At 43.8% G+C, this 16,726-nt stretch overlaps 1 protein-coding gene across 3 annotated transcripts in view; it reads right to left on the bottom strand.

The window, feature by feature from the left end:
• DENND5B (DENN domain containing 5B) overlaps positions 1 to 16,726 on the bottom strand; it is a 138,158-nt gene that overhangs the window by 56,194 nt on the left and 65,238 nt on the right. For all 3 annotated transcript variants that reach the window (XM_083365149.1, XM_083365147.1, XM_083365148.1), the window contains 3 exons: positions 14,668 to 14,777; positions 5,506 to 6,172; positions 1,055 to 1,242 (listed from right to left, as the gene is read on the bottom strand). In XM_083365149.1, coding sequence (XP_083221275.1) covers positions 1,055 to 1,242; positions 5,506 to 6,172; positions 14,668 to 14,777 — 965 coding nt within the window. The remainder of the gene's footprint in view (positions 1 to 1,054; positions 1,243 to 5,505; positions 6,173 to 14,667; positions 14,778 to 16,726) is intronic.

Raw genomic sequence — 16,726 nt, 5'->3', positions numbered from 1 at the left:
CTTTGTACATATGGCCTCTTATTTCCCAGCAATAAATTTTCTTACTTACCTTCTTGTGTGTCTGCCTGGGGATGTGAAGTGAGGAGGTACCGTATTTTAATTACAGTGCCTGAGTCTAAATGTTGACACTTGACTGTTCTGCTTTCACAAGATATATTTGAATTTCCATCTCATCAATGTAAACAGTCATAACACCCAACAAGTCTTCACCCAGGGAACCAAAACTTTGCACTGGAAATACTGCTGTTAATTTATTTATTTGAAAAATTTATATGGCTGTCCACTCACTCTCAGGGACTCAGGGTGGGTTACTAATAGTAAAAACCCAGTACAAAAGAATAAAAAACAATAACCCCGCACCCTCTGGTGACAGCACCCAATCAAATGAGCCACTTGATGGGTTCCATTTCACTCTGAGTTCCCCAGGCCCATTGACAGAACGAAGTCTTCCGGGCCTTACACAATTGTGTCAAAGTGGTAAAAAGATAAAGGTAAAGGTTCCCCTGCACATGCGTGCTAGTCGTTTCCAACTCTAGGGGCCGGTGCTCATCTCCATTTCAAAGCTGAAGAGCCAGCGCTTGTCTGAGGACGTCTCCGTGGTCATGTGGCCGGCATGACTAGACGCCAAAGGCGCACAGAACGCTGTTACCTTCCCACCGTAGTGGTCCCTATTTTTCTACTTGCATTTTTACGTGCTTTTGAACTGCTAGGTTGGCAGAAGCTGGGACGAGTAACAGGCGCTCACTCTGTTACGCGGCACTTGGGATTCAACCTGCCAAACTGATGACCTTCTGATCGACAAGCTCAGCGTCCTAACCTACTGAGCCACTGCGTCCCTTGTCAAAGTGGGGTCCGGACTAATCTCTGTGGCTCCACAGAAAAGGAGCCACCGTGGAAAAGGTCCTTCTTCTGGGTCCTATCAGATTTACCTCCTTAGGAGATGGGATCTGCAACCTTCCTTGCTTTCCTGCTCTAATGGGTCAAGTGGATGTGGGTCATATGATCCTTCAGATAATCCGGTCCCAAGCCATGAAGGGCTGCAAGCAACACTTACCTCTTGAGGAAGTTCCAGCTTAGAACGATCTGTTCCCTCTTTGGACTGGAGGCCCATCAAGTAAGGTACAGGAGCATCCAGGAAATGTAAGAGTGAGGCTGGAAGGATGGGGACATACACATGTTGCCACTGGAATGGGAATAGCAGGGTGGTAATCCCTTCTGCAACCGTCATAAGACGCTGATAGTCTAAACAAAGAAACCCAAAACAGAATTGTCTTTAAAATCCCATTACTTTCAATATCCCACATACATTTCAATGCCCAGCAGATGGCAACTGCAAAGCAATTTTTAAATCCACAGGATACACATTGTAATAGGCATTTATTGACTTGATTTAATGTGCAATAGGTTAACTCCTTCCCTATTTAAAATGGATTAAATTAACTCTAGAACTGCCATTCAAAACAAGCTATGAAATGTTTAGACAGCACGTAAATTCACTTTAAGACAGAATGACAATTAACTACAGAGGTTAATCCTTAGAATGTATTTTAAACACATTTCCATAAAGTACTCTCTTCTCAAGTATTTTGCCAGAGTTTTATTCCAATTGATTGTGGCAAATTGAAGTTCAAAGAACTACCAGCAGTCACCGGTATTAACAGCACCACTTTCTGAAACTTAAATAGTTACAGCAGTAATGTGCCTTTTGATGAATGAACACACAATTCTCACAGTTTAAGCTCAAGTACAACCCATGGATAAAACATGGATGTGCTAAACAAGACAAATAACAACAAGATAAGCACCAGACCTTTAACATAATGGTCTATGGGTCTGGTTCCAAATAAAACTAGTGGAATATTTAACAAAAATCTTCAAAATGGGTGCTTGAGAAAGAGATAATTTAAATATTATTTCAACAACTGATTTTGATGTGAATGTCTCTAAAGTATGACCTCAGAAAATACAGATCAGTTCAATCTGAGATGCACGTACTGTAAATATCACAAATCACTAGCTATATGATTTCCCATTATCTCTCTGCTGGGGAAACATTAATGAGGGGGGAAAAACAACTACTCTATTTCTCAAGTACTGTATGTTTTCCATGTTTATGCCTTTTCTACATCAGAGTACATTACCAAGATTCCAGCATAGAAAAAAAAACCCATTTGATGAGCATTCATGCAGGAATTCAAATTTAAATGGCAAGGAAAGGGGACCCTGGAAACCTACAGTTTTCTTTAATTCTACCTAATTAATCCTTCCCAAGAACAGTAAAAGCCAGACAAAATAAACTTTTACAAAAAAAACAAGAAAGCTATTTTGATTATCTTAGCCATCTGAGGCGCATTAATAATGAAACCAAAGTTTGTAATGTTCTCACTGACAATACACAGGAGTGTCATTCATTCTTTCTTGCTCGCTGTGTGAGCTAGTGTAAAAACGCATTTCTCCCATGGTTCTCCATTAAATATAATGGATTTGCACTCCAGTTTGTCAGCCTATGTCAGTCACCAAACATACACCCCAGCAAGTACAGTATCCTAAATCAACCTTCTCAGTTTTATGCATCTCAAGTGTTTCTCAGCAGCTTTACGATATATTGACTTCAACTCATGGCTGGCTAGAGAATTCTGAAAGTTGAAGTGTGCATATCTTAAAGTTGTCAAGGTTGAAAAAGACTGGCCTACGGTTGGTGGACTAGGGTTTCTAGGACAGGGCTTTTCAACCAGTGGTACGGGTACCACCTGTGGTACATTGGCACCTGGCAGGTGGTACGCGACCATCCTAGAAAAGTGGTAGCGGGGAGGGGAATGACCTGAACTGGTGGCAGCACCGCACAAGCCAGGCTGAAGCTGCAGGGCTGTCAGTGCTCAGCGAAAAGTGCTAGGATCAGCGCTTCTTCAGGGATGTCAGGGCTTAGTGGAAGCACCAGGATCAGCGCCAGGCTCCAGCTGATCCTGGTGTTTCTGAGCCCAGAAGAAGCGCCGATCAGCTGGAATATTGCAGCATCTCCAGGGTCTTATGATTTACATTCAGATGCTTGGCACAGTGTCCCAGGGTCATGTGAAGTGACCAAAACCTGCTGAAACCACCCAACAGACGGGGGAAATAAAAACAAACACCCCCCACCCCACCCCTGCTGCCAAACCTCAACAGAAATGCTCACAACTATGAAAACCTTGGACAGGAGGAGAGCGCCGCCTGGTGGGCAGGCAGGTGTCTTGCTTGGCTGTGGCTTGGGGGGCACTTTTTTCAGTGCCATTGTAACCTCGAACAGTCACTAAGCAAACTGTTGTAAGTCGAGGACTACCTACCTACTACTATTGCTAAGCACATTGTGCTTTAGATTGTAAGCCGCCCTGAGTCTTCGGAGAAGGGTGGGATATAAATGGGATTAAATAATAAATAAATAAATAAATACCTGTACTTCATCACTTTTTTCCCTTTTTTTTTTTTGGTCATCAAGTTTTTGACACCTTGCTAGGTGACTGGTGGTACTCGGATGTTGCCATATCCTAAAAGCGGTACAATGGGTGAAAAGGTTGAAAAGCCCTGTTCTAATCCAGCCTCTTGCTCAAGCAGGAGAACCTATAGCATCTCAGACAGGTGATTGTCTAGTCCCATTTATATCCCGCCCTTCTCCGAAGAGTCAGGGTGGCTTACAATCTAAGAAGCACAAATCAATGTGCTTAGCAATAGCCTTCATTCTATGTATATGCCTGCTTATTAGGGCTTTCGCGCGCGCCCCCGCAACATTTTTACAAAGTGCTTCCAAACTTTATTAAATGCTCTTGGGCAGAGAAGGGCTTGGTAATGTTATCTGCGAATGACCTTGAAGGGTGCGAGGAAGAGAACCATTAGACAAGAGAGAGAGGAACCCCCAGTGGCTTAAGGGTCAGAGGAAGAAAGTTAGCTATGACCCACCCTAACAGACCAAGCTGTTAAAAGGCAGATGATTTGCACCTTCAGACTTCCAAGTTTTTGTTCATGTACAGTTGCAAGAAAAAGTATGTGAACCCTTTGGGATTACGTGGAGTTTTGCATGAATTGGCCATAAAATGTGCTCTAACAGCTAATGTTTGTGTAGTATTATTTTAAGCAGACTGTGTTTTTCTATTGTTGTGACTTACATGACGTTTAGAGCACATTTTATGGCCAATTCATGCAAAACTCCACGTAATCCCAAAGGGTTCACATACTTTTTCTTGCAACTGTAGCTTTATGATAAAGTAGCATTAGCTCCTATGATAGTGTTTCCTGTCTGGTTTAGCTGGAGGGCTGACAGGCTTAAAAAATAAAAGATTAGAAAAATCTATATTCTTCTTTAGATTATTTGTGGAATCGCTTACATTCTATGTATATGCAGAACTAACAATTCAATTTATCCTTCTCTGACCCCAATCTCGTGGGAATTATATTTTATTACTGCTCTCTTGGAAGCTGCATTATCAGTCTCAAAACAGTACTATTCTGAAACGATTGATGTATCTATTCCTTCTCCATCCACCAAATTTCATTACATTCTTTGTTGGTTATAAGAAAACCTCCACATTTAAAATTATTTTAAAGAAGCTAATCACTATCAGGGATAATTGCTTTCAAAATAGGTAGGGTGTCTCCACAAAGCTATTAAAACCAGAAAAACATTGGAGCATAAATCCTTGATCTTATCAATTAATAAGCATTTTCCTATCTTCTGGACAATTATAGCTTTCTTGGAAGATGGTTACTGCCTTCGGTGTCAATGTCCTGTCTTTAGCTTGTGCCTGCAGGTTATTGTAAGTTTTCAAAGAATCTGTCAGATGATTTCAATTTTTTTTTTGCAACCTTGCACAGGGGGAAGGGGCAGTTGTACCTTTTGTAGTCAGGAGCGACCCATCATTAATAAATCTTATTCATACATCTCTTCCTAGCCAAAAAACCTTTATGGGTGGCATATGGTAGGCAGTTCAAGCTTTCCTTCCTTTTATCCATTTATCATTCTGTTGACAGATTCCCTGTCTGTTTGTCTGTCTTCTTATATGGCACAGTAAAGAACCCTGGTGATGCAGTGGTTAGAATGCAGTACTGCAGAGAAATTCTGCCCACAGTCCTGGAGTTTGATCCTGACTGGCTCAAGGTTGACTCAGCCTTCCACCCTTCCGAAGTTGGTAAAATGAGGACCCCAGATTGTTGGGGAAAATATGCTGACTCTGTAAACCACTTAGAGATGGCTGTAAAACACTATGAAGAGGTATATAAAAGTGAGACAACATTTATCACCAGTCATCAGTATTTATTTACTTACTAGATTTGCTTCTTTTCTAGACAGGAGATAACTTTTAGAAACCATAGACCCATCCTCCCCCACCCAACAAAACAGCAGAACACATTTTCCTTTTTAGGAAAACACCCTTGGGGTTAAAAGCCACATTGTCACAAAATTATATCTGGTGGTGTCAATATTTTGGAAGACAAGAAAAGTCAAAATCACAGTCACATTAGGAGCAGTCCACTTACCTTGAGAATAAAGAAGAATCTGCATTTCTAGCAAGACACATGTAAACACTTGAATGAGGTTCTCCAAGCCCAGCAGCTCAAAGGCTTCCCGGAGAGCATAATCAGACAAAGGGAGTTCGTTTGGCCCTGGTCTCTGGCAGACTATAGGCTCATAAACCCCATAGAATTTGAGTGATCTTCCTGGGGGCGGAAGGGGTACTTCATAAAGAATGTTATGTATATAGCTTTCCAGAGGCAAAGGTGGGGGTTGTTGAGAAGTGACCGCTTTGTAAAGTTGGATGAGGAATTTCTTGCAGGCTTGCATGAAAGGCAAGGGAGCAATGACACATATACACTTGGAAACATAGAGCGTGTCCCTGTTGATGTCGTATGAGTTGCAGCGCTGCATTTTGGCCAGGGATGTGGAATCTCCTTCATCTAGACTACTGGCCAGCGAGTCCATGCTGCATGAAGATGAGGCAGAGACGCTGTTGCATTGCTCCGCGTTGTGCATCTGATAAAGCGTTTGCATGGCTGCACAGATCTGCTTGCTCGTGACCTCCTCAAAAAATGTGAGTACAAATCCATAGGTGCGGGATCCATCTTCTCGAGTAATAATGAATGAATGGAACTGGGGATCTCTCTGGTCAGACTGAGTCCTGAAGGACAGCCCTTTGGGCATGCATAGCTGTGGGAAGAGAAGAGGAAAATACATTTGTCAGCTGCATCGTAACTTCTATTATGGACATTCCTATATTGTATTATGGGCATACCTGTACTGTAAAATCTATAAAGGTAAAGGTTGTCCCTGTCCAGTTGTGTTCAACTTTAGAGGTGTGTTCATCTCCATTTCCTCACTAAGGGAGTCAGCATTGTCAGAAGATGCTCCCATGGTCATGTGGCCAACATGATTATGCGCCGAAGGTGCACAGAATGCTGTTACCTTCCCCATTGAAGTGGTACCTATTTATCTACTTGCATTTGTATGCTTTTGAACTACTAGGTTGGCAGGAGCTGGGACAGGAACAAGAGCTCAACCCGTCATTCAGTACTTGTGTCTCGAACTGCCAACCTTTCGGTTGGCAAGCCCACTGTTTTAACCTATACATAGTTATATTATAAAGCAAATAATCCTTATTAACAAGACACTAAGGATGAAAAAAACAATTTCTTAACATTTAATTAAAAACAACATTCTTAAAAAGTTATAATTCCCAGCCTCAAGCTCCACTGATTTTGCATAATTGTGTAGCGATGGAATTTGCCACAGCTCTTAAAATTAATTTACAACCTTGTGCATTAGCTATGGAGTTCTCAAGAAAGCAGTTAACAAAAAGCCTATTTCCTTAGCAAGTAATGCACATTATATAAAATGTAAAAGGATGTGAATATTACATGCATGTCAATTATATATTCAGCATTAAGGCTAAAGGTATAGCCACAGTCATATAATTTAATAGTAGCAAATATTTTGTATATCAATTAAAAATGTAAGTCTAAACACTGTAGCTAAAGGGAATCCAGTTCCTTGTTATAAGGTAAAGGTAAAGGTTCCCCCGCACGTGCGTGCTAGTCGTTTCCAACTCGAGGGGCTGGTGCTCATCTCCGTTTCAAAGCCAAAGAGCCAGTGTTTGTCCGAGGACGTCTCAGTGGTCATGTGGCCGGCATGACTAGACGCCAAAGGCGCACGGAACGCTGTTACCTTCCCACCGTAGTGGTCCCTATTTTTCTACTTGTATTTTTACGTGCTTTCGAACTGCTAGGTTGGCAGAAGCTGGGACGAGTAACAGGCGCTCACTCTGACGCGGCACTCAGGATTTGACCTGCCACTGCCGACCTTCTGATCGACAAGCTCAGCGTCCTAACCCACTGAGCCACCGCGTCTCTCATCATTATACAAATGCACTAATCTGTATAAAACTCTCTTGGAAGCAATCTCCTGGAAATATTTCATGAGAAAAGAGGAAAAGATGAGGAAAGCGAAGCATGAGTTCAGTACAATTTTTCTGATGTACTTGTTAAAGTCTCTGAAAGGAGACCTTCATGAATTTTGTCAGCATCAATACAGCAACACCTCACCATCAAGTGCTAAAGCTGCCATACCCCTGGAAGACTCATGAAGCTGTTTTGGCGATTGTGCTGCCCACTTTTGTATGATTGATAGGACTGTTCACACATGCATACACTGACCCACTGGATGCTCATTATTAGTAGCCAAAATGATACCAGATATATGCAAGAGGAATTATCAGCAAATCTAGAATAATCTCAAAATAATAACCACAATGGGAAACCCAACAAAGTCCCAATTGAGAAAAATCAGCATGCTCAATCCTCACGAATAAAGGCAAAGATATGTATCCGTCACCGGGACTAGAAGTTTAGTCTTCTGAGCTTTCAGACTTGTGCTGAAGCCCATCCTCAGGGCACCTCTCTCACACCAGAATTCTGTCTGACATTATGGTGAGAAAAAAGTTCCCTAAGGATGGGCTTCAGCACAAGTCCGAAAGCAACCCAGATTGGATCACACTCAATGCTGATGGAAGGAGTGGCAAGATTGGAGGGTAACAACAGAAATTTGAACATTCTGTAATAGGTCATTGCCATGTTTTTTTTCCTCAAGAGCATACGGGTTGGTTCCATCAAATGGAAAGACACCAAGTGAGATCTGAAGCCCTTCTTCCACTCTAATTATTCAATGGCTTGGAGCTTTTTGACAAAATATGAAATCACTCAAATGAAAACAGCTTGTACTGATCTGAGTGTTGATCAATTGGGAGATGCTACCTTTGCCACCATCTGAAGGACAGACTTTTATCAATTAGCAAAAGTCAAGAAAAGACGACCAAGGATGCGGCACACAGACATTTTGACAACTTCTCTGCTCTTAATTAGACTATAATGTATGGTTTCCAAGCTAATGGCTTTAGATCTAATTCTCTATATTCTCTATTTTATCAACCGGCTGTCAGTCCAGGCCGGAGTTGGTTCCCGGCGAGACGAGCCTGGGGTTAGGGATTGCTGGTTCCTCCAGTTGTGGGGTGGGGTTTCAAATCCCCACGACGATTGGGAATGGTAGCAGGTGGTTGCACGGAGGGCCATATCAACATCCGGGATCACGCCCCCGCTGTCTACAAGCGGTGGCGTGCTCCGACCCTCCGGTTGTTACCCATTTACCTGGGGGTGAGGGAGATCGGGCCCCTGAGCTTAGGCTGGTGTATTTTAATGCCAGATCTGTAGTGAACAAAGCTCCCCTTGTCCGAGATTTGATCGAGGAGGAGCGCGCGGATCTGGCACGCATTACGGAAACCTGGTTGGGCTCAGAGGGAGGTGTCCCTCTGACTGAGCTCTGCCCCCCAGGTTTCTGCGTGCTGCACCAGCCACGGGCTCAGGGTAGGGGCGGGGGGGTGGCGGTGGTTATACGGGAGACCTTATGTCCGCGGGAGACCACTGTCGTACAGATTGGCGGGAGTGAGTCGCTCCTCCTGAGGTTTGGCTCTAGGGTTCAGTTGGGTTTGTTGCTGACATACCTGATGCCCAGCTGTGTTGCAACAACCCTGCCCGAGCTTCTCTACACCCTTTCAGGGCTGGTGGTTGAATTTCCCAGACTTATGGTTCTGGGTGATTTCAACCTTCCATCCCTGGGCGGGTCGTCAGAGTTAGTGCGGGAGTTCATGGCCTCCATGATGGCCATGGACCTGACCCAGATAATTCAGGGCCCGACCCATGGAGGGGGCCACACTCTCGACCTGATTTTCCTATCTGGGCAGTGGTTTGATGATCTGGGAGGGGGCTCACCAAATATTGTCCCCCTGTCATGGTCCGATCATCACCTCCTATGGCTGGTCTTCTGATACGCTACCCCTCGCCGCTGGGCTGCAGAACCGACCAGGTGTCTCTACCCCAGGCGCCTAATGGATCCTGAACGGTTCCAGATGGCGCTTGTGTCTATACCTATCTCCCTCACTCACAGCCCAACTGATGCCTTGGTGGAGGCTTGGGAGAGGGCCGCCACCGAGGCACTTGACCGGGTTGTACCCTTGCGACCCCTGATCCGGCGCAGATCCCGATGGGCTCCATGGTTTTCTGTGGAGCTACGGGAGATGAAGCGTCGGAGACGGAGTCTGGAGAGCTGTTGGAGATCCAGCCGGTCTGAATCTGACCGATTGCGAATAAGATCTTTCTCTAGGTCTTATCTCGCGGCGATGAGGACGGCAAAGTCTAATTACTTCGCCGCCCTCATTGCGTCCGCAGATAATCGCCCGGCCGCCCTGTTTAGGGTAACTCGTTCCCTCCTCTCCCAGGAGGTGAGAGAGGAGCCCTTGCAGGGGCAGGCCGAGGAGTTTACCCAGCATCTGGCCGACAAAATCGCTCAGATTCGGACTGGTTTGGACTCTGACTGGGCAGAGTCTGACGGGGAGGAATCGAGCGGTCTTGAGAGTATTATCTGGACTGAGTTTGATCCTGTGACTCCCGAGGAGGTGGACAGGATTATGGGGAGGCTGAGCTCTACCACCTGTTTATTGGACCCGTGCCCTTCCTGGCTGGTTTATTCAGCTCGGAAGGAGACATGAGGCTGGTTCCAGGCAGTGATATCTGCTTCTTTGAGTGAGGGTGTCTTTCAGGCCGCCTTGAAGGAAGCGGTGGTGAGACCCCTTCTCAAGAAGCCTGTCCTGGATCCAGCTATTTTGAATAACTATTGTCCAGTCTCCAACCTTCGCTTTCTAGTGAAGGTTGTTGAGAGCGTGGTGGCGCATCAGCTTCCTCTGTTCCTGGAGGAAACCGATTATCTTGACCCGTACAATCGGGTTTCAGGCCCGGGTACAGCACGGAGACGGCATTGGTCGCGCTGATGAATGATCTCTGGTGGGCTCGGGACAGGGGTTGTTCCTCTGTCCTAGTCCTCTTAGATCTCTCAGCAGCTTTTGATACCATCGACCATGGTATCCTACTGTGACGTCTCAGGGGATTGAGAGTGGGGGGCAGTTTTACGGTGGTTCTCCTACCTCTTGGGCCGTTCGCAGTCGGTGTTGACGGGAGGGCAGAGGTCCGCCCCGAGGTCTCTTGTTTGTGGAGTTCCTCAGGGGTCGGTCCTCTCTCCCCTCCTGTTCAATATCTATATGAAGCCGCTGGGTGAGATCATTCGTGGTTTTGGGGTGGGGTATCATCAGTACGCTGATGATACCCAACTTTTTCTTTCCACTCCAAACCAACTCAGTGATGCCCTCGACGTGATGTCCCATTGCCTGGAGGCGGTTTGGGTTTGGATGGGGAGGGACAGGCTCCGACTCAATCCTGCCAAGACTGAGTGGCTGTGCGTACAGGCATCTCGAGTGGATCATTCTATTCCACCTTTAATGATGGGGGGTGAGGTGTTACCCCCCGTGGATAGGGCTCGCAACTTGGGTGTCCTCCTGGATTCGCGGCTCAGTTTTGAAGATCATATAGGAGCTGTGACCAGGGGGGCTTTTGCCCAGGTTTGCCTGGTGCGCCAGTTGCGGCCCTATCTGGACCGAGATGCCTTGCGCATAGTCACTCATGCGCTCGTTACCTCCCGGTTAGACTACTGTAACACTCTCTACATGGGGCTGCCCTTGAGGACCACTCAGAGGCTTCAACTGGTGCAGAATGCGGCCGCGCGAGTTGTGATGGGGGCTCCCCGATACTCCCACGTAACACCTCTGCTCTGCGAGCTGCATTGGCTTCCGGTTGCCCTCCGGGTGAGATTCAAGGTGCTGGTGATGACCTATAAAGCCCTAAATGGCTTGGGTCCGGGATATTTGAGGGAACACCTGCTGCCGGCATCAAGTTCCCTTCGTCCTGTGCGCTCCCACAGGGAGGGCCTTCTCAGGGTGCCGTCGGCAAAGGAGTGCCGGAGGGCGAAACCCAGGGGGAGGGCCTTCTCTGTGGGCGCTCCTGCCCTCTGGAACCAGTTACCCGTAGAGCTCAGGACTGCCCCTGATTTTCGTTCGTTCCGCCGGGACCTGAAGACCTGGCTCTTTGAGCTTTCCGGCCAGGACTGAGAACTTTTAATTTTTAACCTATTGTAATTGGGGTTTTAATTAGAGTTAAGGGTTTTAGATTTAATCAAGGATAATTTAATTTATTTTAATTTGTTATTAACTTTTGTATTGTTATATTGTCTTAATTGCCTTGTGAACCGCCCTGGGTCCTACGGGAGAAGGGCGGTATATAAGTTTAAATAAAAAAAATAAAATAAAATAAAAATAACTTGAAGAATGCACACGTGTGTATGAATATTTTAAATAATTGAACAAAACCTATTTTTAAAGCATTCTGCTCAAGTGCTTATAAGACTTACCAGTTTTACTCCCTGACAATTCCCCATAATGCCGCAGGGACTCACTGAAGCATTTTGCCCAATCAAAGATCAAGAAACAGCCATCACTATATGCAAAAAAGCAGTTTAAACATGTGTGGCACAACCTTGTAACTCTGCAGAAAAACAGAGTATTGCAGTTTCTAAAATGAAACTGCTCCCCTTCCATTAGCTGATTGCCATCTGCACTTTAATTAGCATCTAGTAACAACAGAAGGCTTCTCTAGATTAACCTAAAAATATTTGAGCATTTTTCTGCAAAAAAACTCACTCACTAATATAAAAAGCAGACAAAAATACAAGGTAATGGCAACATTAATTCTGAAAAAAAATGAGCAACATTTCTCTGCACTTAATATTAAAAAACTGTTCATGTTCAACAAGGCTTATTTCCACCATTCAACCCTCTATATTACAAGATTACAAAACTTGAGTACAGGAAGAAAAAATAAGAATTCTGGTATTGTGCTGTTCACTCACACGTACACACATAACTGGTTTAGTGAGTTTATTAATATTCCCTAGCAATTCCCTTCATCAAAACCCCAGAATTGTCCTATTAAGACCCGCCACAAGCAGAACAATCCTAGTCCACAGAGAAATGGCCAAAGAATCCAGAAGGGACTTGAAAGTTTCTCAATCCAAATAAATCCTCCAGGCAAATTTAAATCTATAACACAAGAGAGTTCATGTGGCCAGAAAAATCCAGTGTTTCCAAGGCATGATCCAAGTCAAAGCAAGGTGTCAGTCTAAAGCAAGGCAAGAATCATAAATACCAGGAAACACACAGCTAGGAAACAAACACATTGTTCCCAACATTGCCTCCATCTGTCTGCTGTGCTAAATAGCCAGCTTCTGGTGGAGCCCATCAAGAAGGGTGAGGCTTTCTCCTCACAAGTAACCTGGCTGACCTTCTCTGCTCCTGCCTTTTCTCTGCCCTACATTTTCTTGGATCAGGTGCAGAAGGCAGTTCCTCTTCCTCGTCACTGAACTGCTACCACTGCATGCTTTCCCCACCTGGAGCCTCAGGACTGGTCTGTTGTAGCTGTGCTTCAGCCAACTACCTCACAGACGGCTGCTCAGAGCCACCAATCAACTCAGCTCTTGAGGTGCCAGGAACTGGTTCATCCTTCCCCGAGATGACATCTAGAGAGGTATCTGGGGAAGCATCTGAGGGAGTCATCACAGGTATTTAGCAAATTGTCACAATTTCTTTAAAGGTTAAGAATATGAAGGCTTCAGTTGTCTGATGGTGTCTTGGTGGACATAAAGTTACTCCTCATAAATGCATATATAGGCAGTCCTCAACTTATGACTGGTCACTTAGTGACCATTCATAGTTATGATGGGCCCTGAAAAAGCTACTTATGACCTGAATTTAAAGTTCTGAAGTCTACCACACCTACCACCATAACCACCACCACCCTGCAGTCATGTGACTGCATTTTGGGGGCTCAGCCACCATTCCACATTTATGGCTGGTTGCAGTGTCCCACAGAAATGTGACTGTGATTTACAAGATTTTTGCCAGAAACGATTGTTTACTTCCGGTTTCCAGCAAAAAACACTCTATAGCAAACAACGAGCTTCCTTAACAACTGCAGGTCTAGGGAAAGGAGTGGCAGAACCTGGTGGCAGAGTTTAAAGAGGAATCAGCCTAGAATCTCTACATAGCCACAAGTGAGCTAAGTACAACCCTCCTTGAATTTCATTCCACCATACCTAATCCCAAGCAGGTTCTAACCGTTAGTCTAGAAGGTTCCTCTTTATAAGCTGTGAGCAGCAGTGTCAGTTTAATTGGACCTGTGGACTGATCTTTTGTGCCTGATAGCAGCACTTATTTTACAATTGACATATTCACTTAATGATACAAAAAAGTCATAAAATCAAGCACGGTCATATGGTGACCCATTTTATGACCATTGTGTCTTATAATCAAACTTGTGGGCTCAATTACGGTTGTGAGGGCTACCTGTATCTTATTAAAGAATTCACAATTCTTTTAGTGTGTACAGTAATCAGATATTATGAGAAGCTTTACTGTAAGGAATGAATATTTTTATTATGAAACAAAAGCATAGGGATTTTTTATCTAGTGTTATAACATGGAGAAGCAAATATTCAATTTTTTCTATTAGACCAGGGGTGTCAAACTGACGGCCCACAGGCCAGATGCGTCATGCCAAAACCACGCTCACCCCAGCTCCGGCAATGGGGGGAAAGTCACAATACATTGCAACACGTCACATGACGGGGCGAGTTTGACACCCCTGTATTAGACAATGGTACACTTGCTATAAGTAATGAGCCATAAGACAAATGTAAAGATACTGATCTACTGAAGGAAAAGACTAGAAAACCTAGAAAATAAAGGAGGGAGGACTTAGAAAGTACTTTTTTAGTTTTATTTAGCTGTATGAGCTAAATAAGTCCTCATCACGCTGAAGATGACACAGGGACTGAATTCACATATTTTGGTATGTCAGAGTTTCGATCAGTTGATTGAATAAGCTTCAACAAGGTGGCCTTGCCCCTAACGCTGATCTATAAACCATGGTTTATGAGGATAGCCTGAGTCACAGGTCAGGCTAAACAAATATTATAATTTACAATGAAGTGTGGATCCAGTACTGACTCCACACATTTGATTACAGCCCAGTCTTTGGCCACAAATTTATGTGTGAATTAGAGAAATGTGGGTTAATCCTTCTCGTTTAGTTGAAATGTCCTATTCACCTGAAATGGAAAGAGAGGAGAACTAAAACATGTAAGAAGAGCTCACTTTGGCACAGTAGTTGAGGACTAGGATGTGAAACTCCTTTAGAAGACATTTCTCTACATACCATATTGACGGCATCTTGATCAAAGGGGTTCCATTCTATATTTTGGGGATAGTGAGCCAAGACTTTTGACTTGAAAGTTCTTCTCAAGGGACTCTGGTCAAAATTTTCTCCTGCAATAGATTAAGAAGCAACAATCATCACGTCAATGAACTATTTTCAAAGGAAGCTTCAAGTTTGTTATATCCCCTAGTTAAAAAGGCCACAGGAAAAATAAAGAGAAAATACTGCTATGTTTATTTTTAAAAAAAAAAACTTACCTGAAATTTTTGGAAAAAGGAATAAACCATCATTAAAGAGAGGCATACCATATTCATCCCACTCAATGGAGTGATTCTTCTTAATGTAAGTTTAAGGAGATATGTTTTTAAATTTAAAAATAATATTGAAAGCATCAGCAATTTAAAATAAATGAAATCATAACTACAGGTAGTCTTCAGCTTAGGACCACAGTTGGGACCACAATTTCCATTTCTAAGGAGGACAATTTTTAAGTGAGTTGCACCCAATTTTACAACCTTTTTGGCATGGCTGTTAAGCAAATCATTGTGGTTGTCAAGTGAATCGTGCAGTTGTTAAATGAATCTGGCCTACCCCATTGACTTTGCTTATTGGAAGCCAGTTGGGAAGGCCACAAATGGCAACCACGTGACCCTGGGGCATTGCAACAGTCATAAATACATATCAGTTGCCAGGTGCCTAAATTCTGACCACGTAACCTTGGGGATACTGCAATAGTCATAACTGTGAGGACCAGTTGTAAGTCACTTTTTTCAAGTGTTTTTGTAAGTCTAAATCAGGCATGTCAAACTCGCGATGTCATGTGACGTCATGTGACATATCACAACTTTTCCCCCATTGCCGGCAATGGGGAGGCCGCGGTTTCGTCGTGATGCATCCAGCCTGCGGGCCGGCAGTTTGACATGCCTGGCCTAAATGATCATTAAATGAATGATTGCAAGTCAAGGACTACCTGTAGTTAATAAACTAATAGATAAAATATCAATGCTTCATAAATATTGTCTCAGGGTGGATAGTAACTCTAAATTACAGTTTCCATAGTTAAAAATAAACAGTGGGTCTGAGTCAGATAAGAGTGCCAGTGCGATGTTTAAAAGGCTAATGCTTGTCCCCAGTGTAGACTCTAAATCCGTTTTATGCTGCCTGGAATGACAGTCTAGAAGATCAACACTTTCATATTTCTATTATTGTATTCTACTGTTATGCTATCTATGTAATATTCTTTTCATTTTTATTTCACTGACTTTAAAAAATTAAAGAGAGAGAGAGAGAGAGAGAGAGAGAGAGAGAGAGAGAGAGAGAGAGAGAGAGAGAGAGAGAGAGAGAGAGAGAGAGAGAGAGAGATCGAGATCGAGATCTGGCATTGTAGGTTATATGTAGAAAGTCATATGTATTCACAAGATAATGCATTCTTCCTGAAATCACAGAACCTGAACCTGAACGATAGAGAATTTTAAACATCACAGTGTTTGAAAATGCAGCACGAACTACAGTTGTACAGTCTGAATAGCCTGACACAATTCTACACAGTGCAAAGAGAGAGAGAAAAGATTGCATTATCTCGCCTATATTCCATATTATCAGCAAACATGTAAAAATTGTAGGAGCAGAAGAAGAAAGGAAATTTGAGAATTCTCTGCTTATCGGCAATGAATCATTACTGGTAGCTGCAAATTCTCAGCTGGATCTCCAGTAGCAGACAGAAAACCAACAACTGAATTTCTTTCTTCAGATACTCTTCACAGCAGGCAATAAACCAACAGCTAGATTAATCCCCTTTCCAATTATTTAGGATTTGTTTTTCCTCCCTAGCGTTCCATTCCCTGCTCCCTGCAGGGTTTATTTAGGATTTTCCTTTCCTCCCTAGCTTTCCTCGCACTCTCCACACCCCGCAGGGCAGGCTTCACTTTTTCAGTGGAATTAACTGTGCTGTTTGTTGCCGGAGTCTGATTTGGCCAAACGCATTCAGCTGGCTTTCATGCCCAAGGCAGGACTAGAACTCACAGTCTTCTGGTCTCCAGCCTGGATCTAAACCACTAGA

Source organism: Vipera ursinii, assembly GCF_947247035.1.
Source record: "Vipera ursinii genome assembly, chromosome: 6".
In the NCBI taxonomy this organism is placed as follows: Eukaryota; Metazoa; Chordata; class Lepidosauria; order Squamata; family Viperidae; genus Vipera; species Vipera ursinii.
Note: the sequence above shows the minus strand (reverse complement) of the source record. Positions and strands in the feature narration are given on the sequence as shown.